The sequence below is a fragment of the Aquila chrysaetos genome, chromosome 6 (assembly GCF_900496995.4).
Source record: "Aquila chrysaetos chrysaetos chromosome 6, bAquChr1.4, whole genome shotgun sequence".
Classification (NCBI taxonomy): domain Eukaryota; kingdom Metazoa; phylum Chordata; class Aves; order Accipitriformes; family Accipitridae; genus Aquila; species Aquila chrysaetos.
Window position 1 is genome coordinate 35,124,926 of NC_044009.1, and position 17,443 is coordinate 35,142,368.

The 17,443-nt window shown below is 38.4% G+C and overlaps 1 protein-coding gene across 6 annotated transcripts in view; it reads left to right on the forward strand.

The window, feature by feature from the left end:
* The window catches only part of RBMS1 (RNA binding motif single stranded interacting protein 1), a 150,125-nt gene that overhangs the window by 105,424 nt on the left and 27,258 nt on the right, over nucleotides 1–17,443 (forward strand). For all 6 annotated transcript variants that reach the window (XM_030017711.2, XM_030017712.2, XM_030017713.2 and 3 more), the window contains 2 exons: nucleotides 5,211–5,269; nucleotides 8,143–8,234. In XM_030017711.2, coding sequence (XP_029873571.1) covers nucleotides 5,211–5,269; nucleotides 8,143–8,234 — 151 coding nt within the window. The remainder of the gene's footprint in view (nucleotides 1–5,210; nucleotides 5,270–8,142; nucleotides 8,235–17,443) is intronic.

Here is a 17,443-nt window from a genome sequence, read left to right on the forward strand (position 1 = left end):
TGAAGTTGTGCCCGGGAAGAAGGGAGGGGTGGAGGGAAGGTGTTTTGAGATTTGGTTTTCTTTCTCATTACCCTACTCTGGTTGATTTGTAATAAATTGAGTTAATTTTCCCCAAGTTGAGTCTGTTTTGCCCGTGACGGTAATTGGCGAGTGATCTCTCCTGTCCTTATCTCAACCCACAAGCCCTTTGTTATATTTTTCTCTCCCCTGTCCAGCTGAGGAAGGGGGAGTGATAGAACGGTTTTGGTGGGCACCTGGCATCCAGCCAGGGTCAACCTGCCACAGTGTTTTTGACCCTCCACATCCTCCTTGCTGGTTCTGCCTGGTTGTTGTGCTCTCTCTTGTCTTTGGGTCACCTGGTAAGAATATTGGCTCCCTATCAAAATTTTTGTGTTCAGCCAGGTTCTCTTTCCTTTCACAATTCCACCTTATAGTGAGTCCATGTGCTCAGAGCCACTTAGATGTTATGAAATCTGTGCTTGGTTTTACCACATGACTCTGGCTCTTAGAAATAAAGAGCATTCCATGAAGGGGAGTGATAAGATGCTAAGATGTAAAAATTAATCTAGAATAAACACAGAAGATATGCAGCATTGTTTCTGCATAGCAGAGGAGTTCTGACAGCACTACAGTAATGCAAGGGATAACAGCAGGATCTCTAGGAATGCTATTTTTACAGCTGGACTGGACTTAGGCAAAGAGAGAGCACTGTTCATCTTCAACACAAAGTTCTGGACAGTTCAGAATGGAGGAACTAACCAGCTCTAAAAGGCAAGGACTTTCCGTGGTAGCAGAGATCCTTCTAGCGTGTTAGTGTCCGAGTCAATGTCAGGTGGTAGAGAAACCCTTTGCAGCACAAGCTGGAAGACAGTTTGAAAGTACAGCAAAGGGAAGCACTTTGAGCTTGGTGATATAAGGTATATTACGTTAAGCTGCTGGGGACAAAGATTTCAACAATTCATTCCAGACAACCCCTATCAAGCCTCTCACTGCCTGTTCTAATTGTACCTCCCCTAATGCACACACAGATAAGTTATTTCAACACTCGAAACAGCACTTGTGGCAGAGAGTTCAAGCTACTTCATTCCCTATTCTTTGTCATGCTCATGATGGCATCTTATCGCCCTCACGTTTGGAAGTATGTTCATTATACTAGCAGATGTACAAAGGGAGAAAAATAAACAGTGGTTCAGTTTGATCCGTGTACTTAGTTTTCTAAGGACCCTTTTCTTTCAACATCATGGAGGTCACCAAAATTAGGCTTCAGTGATGTTTCAAAAGTCAAAACTATTCCTAGCTATTTGTAATAAATGTCAGTGGGATTATTTGTACTGGGTTTGACTGTGTTGCTGAGCAATGTGATTTTTAAAAAGTATATGGTGATGCTTGGCTTCAAGTCTTCCACTTCAAAAGTATCTAAGACAAAGGTATAGTGCTGTGTTTTGACATTCACATTGCCTGGCAGTAGATCTTCTTAGGGCAGCTGAGTAGGTGGGGATTACCCTTTCATTTCTACACAAAGAGTATGTAATGGGCAGTGGTAAGCATTATCCTATTAAGTAGCAGTAGTACTGCTTATCTTCCTAACTTGGCTTTTGAACAAGTTTCTTCTTTATCTCCTATCCAAATACACATTGGTATTGGTGTTCTGTAATATAACGATAGCTTGTACACTGGTATGCAGACTGTTACTGAACGTACCCCTTTTAATCCCATAACCAATGCCCCCTGGCAATTATTTACCTGCCTCTTACCCAAGCCCTCTCTTCCTTAATGCATTAGTTGACATTGGTGCAAGTGCTGTATAGAAAAGAGATGCAAAGCTGAAAACATCTTTCAATCTCCAAAAATAATTCAAACTAAAGAGAGAACGTGTTAACAGCACTCAAAAAAAAAAAAAAAAAAAAAAAAAGGAACTCACTATTGCTGCTGAACATTCATTTGATGTTATATTTGGGAGAAAAATAACCTACTTAATAAGGAATACCTAGTTGCTTGTCACCAGCCAGATTAGCAGTTATTTATCAAGATTAGCACTTAATTTAAAAGAAAGCATATTTTAAAAAATTGCCTCAGAGGAGAGGGAGTGAACAATCACCAATCATTGTAGAAATGAGTCTGCCAACCATGAGAGATGTGCTCTGCCTTAGGTATCACGTCTCACCAAGCATGCAGTACAGCTTTGGAGCAGAAGAGTAGCCTCAGCAGGGTGCCTAAGATAACTAGGTGTGTGTGAGCTTTGAGAGGAATGATGATCTTCAGGCAAGACCTAACATCATAGATATCTTTGGAATATAAGTTTTCTTTTGCTTGCTATGTTCCTTTTTGTGAGCAGGCAATACATACTAGTTTGCACCATGACTTTGATGTGTTTTATAGCTCATTGATTTCTGGTGGGTCTCAATTGCAGTTGCACCCAACAAATGAGCAGTTGAAGACAGGAGCTTGTGTTAACAGCAGTATTAGGACTGCAGAATTCATGAGGAAGGAAGTAGATTTTCACGATGGTCATCATTTGAAGGAAGCGCTTACGAGGAACTGCAAGGAGTAATTTCCCCTGATATCAAACCGTATGGTGGGAGCAAGGAGGGGATATATCCCTCAGCCCAGGCTCAGGTGGGGTGAACTGCATTTCTGTGCTTCATGGCAGGACTGGAGAGCTAGCACGTGGGAGGAGTATTCACAGGGAAAATCGTAAGAGAAATCCTGGTGATGGCTGCTATTGTTATGTTGGTCCTCCGAATCATTCCTAGACTCACACTGCTGAAACTTCTTGGCAGTCTTCCATGATAGCTGGCTCTTTGCAGGAGCCATGCTATCTAGGACAGTGAATTAAATCACTAGTGGTCTTGCACATGGGAAGATGGTCCATGAAGTGGCTGTAAAGAACAGACGTGCAGACACCTATTTATGGGCTGGTGTGTGTCAGCATCAGTGGGCCAGCGCAGTCCATAGCCAGCCCCTGACCCCCTTCCCTGACCAAACTGGCTGAGGGTTGCAGTTACTTGGTTTACATAGATAAATGCTAGTGCCACAGTTTTTCACCACCACCACTTTCTACACTTTCAAGAACTGAAACAGTAGCAGGGACAAGATCATCCTTCAGGGATTTTTTTTCCCACAAAGGGTTATGTAGCTCTACACTTTAAGAAGCTTAGGGAAGCTGATAGGGTATGGAGAATGCTGGCTGTCAAATGTAATGCTGGGTGCAGGCAACTTGGGACTCAAGAGTTTAGTGGATCTTGAAGAGCAGTATCCCTGAACAGTTTGCCACTCTCATTTATAACATGTATGTTTACTCTGCACTCAGAAAAGTTCTGGAGAACATTTGAGAAGTTTTGACTTACGGACTAGAGAGCTTTCTATATGGAATGACGTATTTGGAAAATAAGTGGCACTAATAAGGAAGCACCTGCTCCAACTATTAGGCACAATTTCTATTGCTTTATTACAGCTTCTAGCATGGTATATTTAGGTATGCACTGATTTTCATTGATGCTTGTACATTTTTAGGCTATAGATGGAGAGTTCTATTTTATATCAGTGTAGACGCTCACAATTTCAGATACAATAAGGAAGCCAACACCTAGTGGCTAGTGTCCCAGGTTTACCCCCTTGCAACTATTCGAAGCCATACAATAACTTTTTGAATAAACAGAAGGTGCCTGACACTGGTCACAAAGAGTGGTAACTATGCTGAAACATGTATTTAAATGTTCTTTAGGGGCAAAATACTTTGTAAATAGGCTTCATCCTTGAATAACTATCACCTTGCAAGTGAACAGTTATTTGAGTACTCTAAGCTTAACTTTATTTATTAGACTTCTTGAAGAACTTTTAAGACTAATACAGCTACTGTAGAAATTGAGTTAGTCGTCTTTTGAAATAATGTCTTTTTGAAATGATACTTGCTCTGTTGAAGTTATATTTAGTAGGTTAACTGGCAAAACTTCAATCTTCCCCAAATTCCACTTTCTTATGCTGATAACATTTCTCATAATTTTCAGTTCATTTTGGGTTCTTGTACAATGGTAAAGAACCTCTTAGCACACAGTGCTTAGGTATACCTGTTAATGTAGTAAGTTACATTACATTCTCATGTGAAAACAAACATGTTGCATTTTCTCTCTTGTATACTTACAGCACTGTATCAAATGTATTTCACAAGCAAACAGAGGAGGTTGTGATAAGGAACTTAGGAAACCTGTGCTCTATTTCAGATTCCGCTGCTGATGCAGGCCAAGGGAGTTGCTTTTTTTAAATTGAAACTGGGATTTGAATTCCAAGGAAAACTGCAAGTTTTCACCAGCAGCAACAAATTCTACTGTAAATTTGATCAACAAACCTAATACTGATAGACTTTGCAGAGCACTTCAGAAACAGCAATTGTTCCTATAGCTGGGATTGCTGTCTGCCTGTTTCCCAAGCTTAATTGCTCTTAGCTCACTGGGTGTTTGCCTTTGGACTGCATAGCAGATTGGAACCTGGGCTGCCCAGTTATTGAGAAGTTGAGGAACAGGCAGTGAGAAAAAGAAAATTGAAACTTTCCTGAGGGATGTTTTGGTTTTAGTTGAAATTGTTTACATATCAATTTTCCATTTTAAAAATACAGAAAATTTTTACTACCTTTGCTGATCAGCTTTCATAAATCTGACTTGCACTTGTCACCCTCCAGAACAAAGTTTTTAACCTTTTTGTGTTTGTCAGTGGGGGGGGGGGGGGGGGGGGGCAGGGGGGAAGGGATAGCTAAGTTTTTTTTTACTGTTGGTTTGTTGGGATTTTTTTGTGGGTTTTTTTTTCCATACCATGTTAGTTAGCAAGCCTAGCACTGACAAGGCAGCTTGTCTGCTTTATCTGGTATATATACTGAGACAGTTCAAGCTTATGTCTAAAACATGGTTTCTTATATGTACCAGGATTTTAATTGTATTGTATTCTTTTCTATAAAGCACTTTTTCTCTGGCTTGTTTTGTGATTCTGCGGTATCGCTGAGAACATAGGGAGAATAGAATGAATTCATGCTTGAAATTGTTGATCTTTTTTGTCACTTCCATCTGTGTATGAGTTTTCATTATATAATTATATAATCTATATATTATTCCATTTTGTTAAAAGTAAGGGTAATAGGATATACAATAATGTGAACTGGGTATCAGTTGTAATAGGATGTTCTTTTCTCATTTTCCTTACGTATGTCTAATACCTTTTAGGTATGGGAAAATTGTATCCACAAAGGCTATTTTGGATAAGACAACAAACAAATGCAAAGGTATGTATATTTGCCTTGATGTTACATTCACCTGAAAGTCCTAATTGATTCTATAAAATATGCTAATGTTGTATTTTAAGTGCTTTTAATCTTTTTTTGTTTTGGTTTGGTTTTTTTTGTTTTGCCATTCTTATTCCTAAACTAGTCTTATTCTTGCCCGTGGTTGGTGTACTCAATACGTTTGTTTCCAGTGGAGCTGGCAGACAGCCTATGTCAGCGGTGCTGGAGTGAAGCTGACATGCACAGCGCCGGCTGGCAGTTTGCCTCTATTTTAAAAACAAAAATGGAGTTAGAAGCAGCTCTTCCCCTTTTGCCTGGAGAAACTAGGGAAGCTTACAGAAGACCATTCGACTGTACTAAGCATCTGAAAAAATTATATATTGTGGAAATCAGCTCCATTGATTAGAGTAGTTTAAAGCAGCACTTAATTACATGTTCCAATACTCTAATTGTGTTTTGTTATATGCTACTGAATGCATTGGGAGCAAAGAGAGGGTTCGTTTTCACTGAAGTAATTGCAGCTGGAAAAAAAATTAGAACTCCTTTAGGTAAGCTGGATACATCAGTTCACTGATTTTCATCACTCATTGCAATTGCAGTGAGATCATATCCCAGCAACGCGGGATAAGGTGTGGTAGCAGACACTGAAATATGAGATTTCAGACCTCTCTTTTTTTTTTTTTTTTTTTTTTTTTTACAATTAAAAGGATAATTTCTAAGCAAAGTGAAGAATTAAGTCAGCTGATTTAGCAACATTAATAAGCATAAAACTTATGAATGAGCATAAAGCTGATAGGCAGAGGCAGGAGAAGAGAGTTCATCATTAATAAGTACACAGTTTTTGTGCAGAACTTGAAAGCAGTGCAGGGGCATAGCTTCTCAGTTCCCCATCTTAAGCAATTAAAGGGGTCCTGACAGTTCAGAAACTGAAATTTCTAGATATTTTTTCCCTAGCTTTTATGCAGATGTCATCTGCATATATTGTGACTAGGAAAGAGGAGGTGCTCTTTTCAATTATTTTAATTCATTAATACCTATGACAGCACTTAACTCCCCCAGTTCCTGAAGACTTCAGTAGCTTTGTCACTGATACAGAAATTCTCACATTAATGTTTTAAGCGATTTAAGCTGACTTTTCCAATACAGATTTTAAATCTCTCTGGTGAAAAGTGGTAACTAACAGTCTGTTATAACAATATACAGCAAATTAAGGCTGCAGGGAGGCTTACTACATGTCATTGAAATTGCAGTAGGAGCATAAGTAGGCAGAATGCAGATACCTAACTGGAATTTAACCAAAAGATTGACAGCATCTCTGGCTTTTGCCAAAAAACCCCATACCATGGGATTTAAACTAACTGGAACAACAAGCAATTGAGTTTATGTATCATCTAGGAGATGGCAAAGCCAGCTTTGATGGCATGCTTGGTATCAGTCTGTAATTTATATATATTGCACCCTGCAGTGTGGTGGTGTTGATAACCTAGCTTGTCATGGGTATGGAAAGCTAGTTTTGGGTATGGAAAGCTAGTTTTGCTTTGGCAGCACAAAACTTGGTATGAGCTAATTCACTCTGTTTCATGTCAAGATTTAAGAGTCCACAACACCACAAGTTACATAGAACAATATGCTGCTTTCTTCAGCTTCTTGGCAGGTTAAATAAGCTTGCACTGATGTACGAGGCTGCTCGAGCTGTTTTTCCCAAGTTAAGGACTTCAAAGCTTGTTCAGTTTTTTATCTTTACACAACCGTTTTGTCCTCAGTATAGACTTATTGTGAGAGAATACTGTTACCTTCTGAAGAAATAATTCCATTTTCTACTCCTCTAGAGTTTGTTTTTTTAGTTGTTCGGGGTTTTGTTTGTTTTCTTTTAACCTAACTTAAACATTGGAGAGGGATTTCTTTAATATTTGAGGTGGTTCACTGGTGGGAAAGAAGGGGGTTGAAAAATACAGAATGAGGTTTGCAATAACATCTAGGGGAAGTAGCTTCCAAACTCTGAGTGCTTTTTGTGAGACTTGAGCATCCAACTCCCAGGTTGCATTAAAAATCCCATCCTGTAAGGTCAGTGTCTGTAAAGGCCAAGGTATATTGCTGTTCAGATATCCTGGAATCCATTAGCTGTATGTTGTTGTTCAGAATAAGAAAAGAAGTTATTGCAAATTTATGGAAATTGTTACAATTAACTTTGGGTTTACTTTAATGTTTAAAGATTGCCCTATATGGCATAAACAATGCTTTCAGGACAGTTTTTTACATTCTGGTTTCAGTAACAGCAGTGGGAAAAACTAACTTGACTTCACTGAAGCTGGGTTTTCACTCACTTTTTAAATTTAACTGTCTTTTATGTATATACAAGGAAGTAACTAATTAACCAAAAATTGGGTTACACTGCAGTAGATATGCATCTCCTAAACTAAAGTCCTCTCCCAGTTTTGAGTAAATGATATGTAACTTAGAGGCTTATTCATCATTTATTCAAACTGGACTAAGAATTTAGTTTAGAAAAATTAACAAATTATGCTTTACTTGGTGATCTCTATAAAATAAACTGATGATGTCACTTTTGCTCTTAGAAGATACATACCAGATAACACAAAGCAAAGCACCATACTACTTGTTAGCAATTTGGACAAAATCCTGATAAGGAGTGGGCACAGAAATTGATTTGTTCTATGAGGGCAGTTTCCCACCAGTTCAAGGTTGAAGGACTTCGGTAGATTGTTATTTTTGGGACTACACGTAGAACTTTGGAGTTCAAATTGTCCCTCTTCACCAACAAAGTTGTATTAAATAACCGTGCTAGTAGCATATGAACTGTTTGATTATAAGTGGGTTGCTGTCTTGTTAATGAAATATGTTTTATATTTCAGGTTACGGTTTTGTTGACTTTGACAGCCCAGCAGCTGCTCAGAAGGCGGTTTCCGCTTTAAAGGCTAGCGGAGTCCAAGCACAGATGGCAAAGGTGAGTTAAAACAATCGGCTAATTCTTGCAATGGGTTGTGAAGATGAATAAGCTTGTACATTAGCAGAGCATTGGCAACATGAACTTTCAAGTTGCACGCCCTTTACAGAGAGCACAGTCCTCAAGCCACATGATATATTAAGGTAACAAAATGGGGGATTTTGACTGCCATATCCCAAATCATCTCAACTAATGAAATAAAAAAAACATAGTATGGTAAAGTCTCCAAACTGATCTGGTTGGATTTATCAATTTATTCATGATACTATTTTTCCATTGGCTTCATCAAAAGAAAGATTAGCAATAAATTGTAAGAACTATAGCAGGCTTAACTGTTTAAATACAATATGTTAATTCCTGAAAGAAGTCAATAGCTGAAATAGTTTACAGCACAAAGGTGTGAAAGGTTTTATGCATTGCCTGCTTGTTGTTACTGAGGTTAGCAGCCTGGCAATTTGGGGGTGAATTTTTAAGCACAGCGTGGCAAAAACTTAACTTTTGTCTTTTTCTCTCATTTTTACTGATCCTTGCCTCTGAATCAGGTTGTTAGCCAAAGTTATCTTCAGAGTAGTGGTCTTTCAGCATAAGATAAGTTTCTCAAATCTATAAAATCAGGGAGATGATACATTAGTAATGATTTCATCATGCGTTCTTGTCAGATGGCCTGGTTCCAATAGAGTGCCATAAACACCACTACAAATGTATTAAATAAAGAAAATACTACCGGCATAATCTGTATAATTTGTGGTACCTCTTAAAGCAAATCTTTTTGAGTTTGAAAATTATATTCTAATTAAAAAAAAAATCCAGTAATTAACTACTAATCTCAGAGGCTTTTTTTTAATAAACTAGTCTGCCGCAGATCTAGCAGATCTTTTATAGTTATCCATTAGGTACAGATTTTTTTCAGATGAGATATTTTCCACAGCTTCTCAGCTGAGGAGAACAGTTAAGCTAACAACATAAAATGTCTTTGGATGGATTCCAGGGCAACAAAATGGAAACCATATGTTTCATACTTAATGCATGTTTCATTACAGCCATGACACAAACATACATGCTTACTGGAAAACACTTGGTGGTTTTTTTTTCTTTTTATAAGGTTTTATGTATGCTTAATAAAGACCTTTTAATTAATCTTTAGTTTTTAGGTGATCACTTTAAAATATACACCAGATTTTCAAAGCCTCTGTCTGCCATCTTATGGATATGATATCTAGGTAGGAGGGGAGAAAAGAGAATGTGAAGTCATGCAAATTCATTTTGCTAATGAATTTTGATGTCTGATTTAATTGTCGTCTTGAGTAGATGGAGAAGCTCTAAGAATTCACTATAGTAACCTAATTAATAGTTTCTTAATTCTTCCCATAGTATATTTTTCTGACTCATTTCCTCTGACAGTTAGTTGCAATATTGCTAATATTTCTTTGTTAGCATTAATGAAAAAATGTGCACCATAATACCTGACAGTTTTTATTGATTTTTCTGACACAGTGTCAAGCCTGATGACCTGTGGGAAATCTGTAACTATAAAGTTTGCATTCCAGTGAAACTTGTTGTTCTGCTTCTTAACATGGCAAGAGTGTTTGAGTTATTAAAAACCAACCCCAAAACCAACCCAATGAACAGTACCACAACAAACATTCACAAGTGACTAAGAGTATGAGTGCTTTGATATATATATCTATTTTGAGCCACTGGATTTTTTTTTTTTTTTTCCCCTGGGCAGTGCTGCTCTCCTTTTGTCTGAAAAATCCTATCTCCAAACTGGGAATTGCCAGTCACTTACAGTTGTTTTGGCAAGATTAGCAAATCAGACTCTTCACATGGGAGACGCTATAAAAGTTTAGTTGTCTTTGTGTATTTAATATTTTATCCTTTTGTTGTTACTACCAGTGCAGTGAAGTGGTCTTCTTGCAGTGAAACTGTTCAGGCTTTAGCCTGAGTGTCACAGAGAAAGACTTGGAGGACAGTTTCTCGGCTGTCTGGCCAATGGATTTCCTTACTGACCACTACGACTGCTTCAGTTTCAAAGAGAAATAAATGCCTGTTGCGGGATTTGTCCCCGGGAAGGCGTTGTTATTGCGCTGTGCCCAGCGTGTCAGCCAGCAGCACGGCTCCTTGGTGTTCTCGCCCTCCTCCCAGACGCGGTGGTAGTTCCTGACCCGCAGCAGCCGAAGGGGAAGGAAAATGTTATTGCTGAAGCGTCGTTCTGACTATGGCTGCCATAAACCCCCTTTTGCAGTGTCCTCCTGTAGCTATAGGTTGGTGAGTTAAAAATTACTTACGTCAGCAAGTTCATCTACAAATCCTTGTTTAGTAGAAGTGGTTCAGATTATATGTATTAAAACCTTCATTGTTTATTTTGTAGAGATAACTTCAAATATTTGATTTTGTGAGCTTTTTCTATCCATGGGGTAAGATCATGCTGTACTCAGTGGTCTGCTTGCAAGTTGATCTGACTCCAGAAAAATCTAGTCTCACCAGCTATGTTTTGGCTATTGCTGAGCAGACTGGGAGGGCCTGGGACCCGAGACGTGGCTTCGGGCCAAATCCTGCCAAATCTGTTCCAGGGGGTTACTCTTGTTGGAGAAGTAGCCGCCTCTCAGGAGCTGTCACGATGATAGTGTCAGCAAAGGACCCCAGTGTCAGACCATCACTCAAGAAACATTATGTCTTCAATTATTCTGCTCTTTCCGAGATCTGAATTGGGAGTGCTTGACTAAACAAAACAACTTGGGAAGTGTTTTGCTCTGTGCTAGTTAACAGTATCCTCTGGTCGCTGCTGGAACGGAAATGCCTCCAACAATTCCTGTTGGTCACATAATGCTGTTCAGAGCTTACATAAGATGATACTGCATTGCCAGGGGATGGGAGTAGCCTTTGGACAGAAATGTAAAACGGAGGTGATGGGCTATTGCCCCCTCTCCTCTCTTCCAGTTGAGTATTACCAGTGTTCAGTCTTGTAATTTGTCTTTGTTGGGGTGTACAAGTGGCTGTGGAAAGGGATGAGGAGAGGATGTAAGCTGTAGTGGTAGCCAGCTTGTTTCAGGACCTAGTACAAAACTAATACCTTATCTCGTACTCTAGAGATAAGGTATAGAAAGAGCAGATAGATGTCTTGCAAGAGTATTGTTATTTCTAAGCTGGTTAGTAACTGGTGAGTATCAAACTTTTATTTTCATTCATTTTAATTTCTTGAAATTTCTTTAATGTAATTAGTTTATTGTCCTTGCTCCTAGAGGAGTGCTTCAATAATAAACCAATAATAATAAATTCAAAAGCTCTAATTTTGCAGAGCTGTGCATTCTTAGGTAAGATTAGTAGTAGTATTGAAAAGCTCTGCCCATTTTCTTTGCTAGAAAAGTTGTTACGGTTGCTATCAGAGTGAATTTTCTGAGAAATGTGTCTCTTCCCCCCACCCCACAGGTAAAATCGGTGAGATAACTGTAGGTTTCTACACTGTTCAGAGCAGATAGCAGATGCCTTTGTATAGGAAGATAGATGCACGCAGAAAAGCTACTGTATATTGGCATTTTGAATGGAGATTTGAAAAACTGAGAATCTGTAAAGGATGTTTTAGAGATGGTGAGGTCTAAATGCTATCGAGATAGGAGTCACAAATTCTCATAGGTTTTTGACCTTGAACTTAACACAAGGCACGTGAGTTAGTGCTCAGACAAAGTTTTGTCTCATCAAATGGTATTCAACTGAGTTAACTGTAGTTACTGAAGTAACTGTGTTTCAGATGATTGGAAAAGTGGCCCTTTTAAATGGAAAGTTGAATTTAATTCTTATTCTAATGGATGTAAAATAATGTGTAAATAAAAAAAGGTAAAAAAGAACAACTGAATAAGAATGGTTAATAAAAAACAGTTCTACTCATCTTTCTATCTAGCAAACTTAAGCCAGGAGGAGAATGATTGTGTTTGCAGCCCAGATAAAGTCAGCTAGAGAATATCTACATTGTACTGACAGCAATGTAGAGATACACAAGCCGGCTAGAATACCAGCCTGGCTGTGGCAGCTCAGAGTTCACTGAGTGCTAAACAACTTCATTCCTGGTGTGGCCGTGACATTTGTATAGCCATATTGTCTAGCTCATGGTAGGTTGACAGATTCCTGAGATGTTATAGTGAAAGGCTTATCTCTACCAAAACTGTTCTACATATGGAGTTACCACTTTTTGCAAAGAGCTTGTAATGTACTTTGGGCACCACAACAAGGATTAGCATACGTTCCAGTGTTCTCACAATTTATTTTAGCCCTGTCCTTAAAATTATTGTAGTGTCCTCCCTTTAAAATGATTTAATCATCCAAGCTGAGTGCAGTTGCTATAGACTCAATGAGCCTGATCCTCTAGACTTTATGTTGTTGAAGACCTTGCCTTCCTTCATATCTCCTCTATTCTTTTTCTCTATTCATGAGATTTTAGTTCTTCCGTATGTACAACTTTGCTATAAGATTGTCAAGGTCATTTATAACTTAAGTGATATTCATTCTTTTCCAGTTTGTGTTTTCCTGATTATTTTTTTCCTACGGAAGCACAAACTTACATTTAGTAAACGTATGCCACTTATAATAGAACCCATGAAAGTAGATCATGCACGTGGAAGATTTTTGTGGTCAATGAAACTCATTAATTTGAGCCAAGGAATGCTGTTCCATGTACTAATGTGCGTTTTTGGGGCAAGACTCATTGTTTATCCATTCAAAGATTTCCCCACAGATTCATAATGTTTTAATTTCCTCCTCCTTAAAATCTTCACTGCCACTGACACAAGCATGCTCCTGCTTATATTGTATTAGCTCTCATATTAACAAATCACTAAATATTTTCAGATATTTTAGGCTTGTGCAAAAGATTAGGGCTATCTTCAGAATTGTTTCTTATTCAAATTGTGTCAGAAGGATGCCTGTGATAACAGTGCAAAGTATGTTGTACCATCATACACAGGCTCTTCCACCATTCTTAAGATACAGTTTCTGTTTCCTGGAGTAGTCTGTTGGCCCTCAAAGCAACAGACCAAACTCTCTGAAACTCATTACGTGGGGAAGCTTTTTACTTTATGATAAATACTAGCCCATTGTCTGAGTTCACGTTGATCCTCCAGAACCCAGAGATGACATGAATTTGTAATCTTTGTATTGTTTGCTAATGGCTACAACGGCAGAACTGTGAAGCACTCCACATGTGCTGGTAGCTTTATCTTTCTTTCCAATTAAGTTCAATGCAGGAGCGTTGTTTTAATATTCTAAACTTAGTTTAGGTGACTTTTTTTCCAAGCATATTTGGAAAAGATGAACTGTCACACTATAAGTCTGAACTTCACAGCAGGTATGGGGTTTTTGGGAGGGGAGGGCTGCTTAGCCACTTGTCCTCATCTCTGTAACAGAAATCGAGGCTTTTCCACAGCTATTAAACATAATGTATTAAAGGCAGTTTTCTTTTATGTTGCTGATGAAGAACATGGTTTTGAGTTAGCAAAAATGAGAAACAGCTAACTTTTATGAGTTTTAATAATGTATTGCTTTTTGTACTTGTCTTCACTGTGGCAACCTTCTGGAGAATTAAATCAGTTTTCATTTCTACAGAGTAAAGTAAGAAAATAAGTTTAGGTTACCATGGTAGCTAGTGCACATAATCAAACTAGAGAAGGTAAGCATGTTGCGTATTTTTTATTCTGCATCTGGGCTTCTGAATGCCAAAGAACAGATGACAGGCAAACAAGAGCTAACTCAAGCAGATTTCTACAGCACTTTTTAACAACTGTCTTGTTAAGAAAAGGTTTCTTTTTACCCAGTGTGTAGTACTTTTTGTAGGCAATAGTATTAAATCCTACTGTAATAGATGATTTTAAGTAAATATAATCAATTTTCCACCTTTTATTCATAAATGTTCTTAAAAGTCATTATAAAATAAATTGAAGGTAAGCCAAATTTTGCTTACCTGGGGGCTAAATGACCATCATTTCAGGAATTGCCTGTGCCTTAAATGAGACGGTTAACAACCACTTCCCTTTAGTACACAGCTTCAACCCACAAAAGTCTTATCTCAGTTGCTAAGCAGTGCTGTGGCTTGTTCAGACAAGGGTCCAGTGCCCTGTTATGAACCGTGATGGGCTCATTCAGCTTTCTATTGAAAACACTGGCATCCATGAGCAACATGCAGAACTCCCAGGGAGCACCCTGGTGCCCTTCTAGCAAGGGGAAAGCAAGAATGCCAAGGAATAAAAAGGGAACATATGGTTGTAGTGATAGTCTGATTGCAAACTTGAACACAGTGGTTATTGTAGTTAAAAATTCCTTTTCATGCAGTTCTTATGCCTCTTTGTAATACAGATGTGCCTGTGAAAATGAATTAAAATGTTTAGCTTATTAATCATATAGAGTGTTTATGCACTTCTGGAGAACAAGTGAAGATTATGGTAGTGATTTTTTTCCCCCTGAATTGTCTTGTTAACAGTCTGTGGTCAGACAGTATTAAAACTGCGGCTAAAACAGACATATTTCAGTGAGACACAGGCCAATTGTAAATTTTAAAGTAGTTTCTATACGAAGGCAGACAAGCATTTAATCCCTTCCCTATCAGCCAGAGGATCTTCCATGCTGTGAGCAGTGCCTAGTCACATGTTTCTGAATGGCTATCTGTTCTCTCTGACCTTACACAGAGCAAGAGAAAACAGATGTCTTATCGTTTTGCCAAGTTTCTTGCTTGCAATTTAGGAACAGTTCCACACGCACAGGGAGGTTTTTGTTAATTTCTTTCAGATGATGGCAGAGCATTTTGCATTATCTAGGACTCCTGATCACCTCTTTCTACAGAAATGAACATTAGCAGTTAATTATTCCTATCCCTTTCATGAGAAATACTGTGTCTTGTAGTCAGCTTATTAAGTTAGTGCTGTAAGTGCTTTTTAGGACTAAGTACATTAATCTGCAAGAGCACTGTTCTGCATCTTTGTATTATTATGTTCTGCTAGAGAAGTTCTGGGGATGTGGCTAAAGGTGTTCAGTGAGAAAAGACGGATAGAAACTTGCTGACGTGAACTGCTAAAAATAAGACTTCCTAGTTTTCTTGGTAGTATGGACACCTACAGTAGCCCACAAATTCCCTGACATTGTCCATAATCTGCAAATATTGAGCACTTTCAGTGTCTTTCAGGACCTGCTGAAGGCTCTATTAACTGAGGACACCCTGCATGAGATAAAAAGACTCTCAAATTAAGCACTTTTCCTAAATCGTGTAGAATTTTTTAAAAAAATCTCAGTGGTTCAGTGGGTTTTTTTTTTATATTTAAATGTTAGCTTGGTACCCTAAAGTAAGAAGATTTCCACTGACTTTAGTAATTCTTTTTGGCCATTCCTATAAGATGATACAAATAATTTCAAGACATCTAAGATTTTTAAGGTGAAGGCAGCTTATATGATTTCATGGATTTCAAGCACAGGAAAAAACCCTACCTTTGAAAGCACTTAGAACAATGAAAGTGTATAGGCAAGGTTTGAGCTGAGTTGTTATGTTTGCAGATATTTTTGCCAGTTTCACTTTTTTGCTGAATTCCAGAATAAAAATTAGAAACTTAGATATCAAAGGAATTATTTTTCTCTTCTGAAACAGAACTGTAATAACCATGTGAATTAAACTACGGTGAGACAGGTTTTGGTAAGGAAGGAAGTCACAGAACTCAATGTATTAAACTGCTGTTTGCCAGAGAGACAGAGGGAGGAGTTAAAAAGTTTGTCTCTCCTAACTTCCTGAATTTTTAACTGTTTAACCATTTTCCATGCCAAAACCTTGTATAAAAGCAAACATCTGTTTGTACAGTGCCTTTTGTGTAAGACAGGATAAAGATGGATGGGGAGTCCTAGTTGTGGTTGCCATTTGGAAGTCAGCTTGGAAATCTAGCATGTTCTAAGGGGAAGGAAATGAGTTGCTGCTTATGATCTCCCAAAATGTACCCAGATAGCTGTTTTAAGGTTTAGTAGTCTTGTGGACATGACAGAAGCTGCATGGTAACATAAGTAATTAATGGGAGGAGGGAGGTGTTTTGCACATTCATAGATATAATTTTTCTGCTGCCAAACTGCATAAAATTCCAAATACACTCTAGAAAGAGTTCAGTCTTGCTTTAGGTCTACCCCAACAGTATTATCTTAGTATTGTAAATGAGCTCTTTTGAGAACCAATGGCAGGGTTTTTTTGTTGGTTTTTTTTTTTTTCCCCCTGCAAAGTGAAGTGGATTAAATTAATCTATCCTGACCTAGTTGGACTCAATGATCCTTATGGGTCCCTTCCAATTTGAGATATTCTATGATTCTGTGATTTGTCCTTAAAGCTGAACTGCTGCTGCTCCCCAGGGCGGCTGCGGGTTTGCACCTGCAGTGCAGATATTGCCTTGGTGCACTGTGGAACGTGTTTGTTGGCATTTCAACTATTTTGTTCTGGGAGAATTACAGATGAATGAAATTTCAACTTGTATTCCAGGATTTCAGTGTGGCATCCTCATCCATTGGCTGCTTTTTTGCTTTCCCTCTCCCATGTCTGCCATCTTTACCAGTTCTAGCTATGGACGTGTGTAGAAGTATCTTCAAACTTCCCTTTTTCCACTATGGTCAGTATGTCCTGTAAGAGGATCAAAAGCAGAAATAATCCCTGGGAGGATTCAGGCTGTAATAGACAGTGACATAGAGAAAGGGTAAGAAAAGCAGAAGTAAGTCCTTTCCAGTCACCTGTTTGGCATGTACCTGACCAAAACCCAATAGTTACTAATGCAAAATACGGATAGTTTCATGGGCCACAAGTTAATTTTTTCCATCACAAAATGATCTCTGTTCAGAGAAAGCAATTTCCTTAGAACAATTTCCTCAGATGCACTTTTTTTTTTTCTCTGTTCCTAAGGGATTTGCAATGTGTGTTAGTGGTAAAGTCACTAATACTCTTTAAAGTTGAGCATTCCTTTCTCTAACAAAGTTGTTACATGATTTTATGACATGAAGCTTTCTCTGCTGGGTAGATAGGAACAAGAATTTAGCTTCCCAGCATGTATGGAGGAAGATCTTCATGTGTTACAGTGAATTGCAGTAGGTCTTTGTGTCCCTTTTGGCAGGGAAAGCTCATGATCTCTCATCCTGAATACACTGCCTGTATAATGCAAAAGTATGGTAACCCCTATGCTGGAATAGGAGCCCGAGAGAAGGGGAATGTG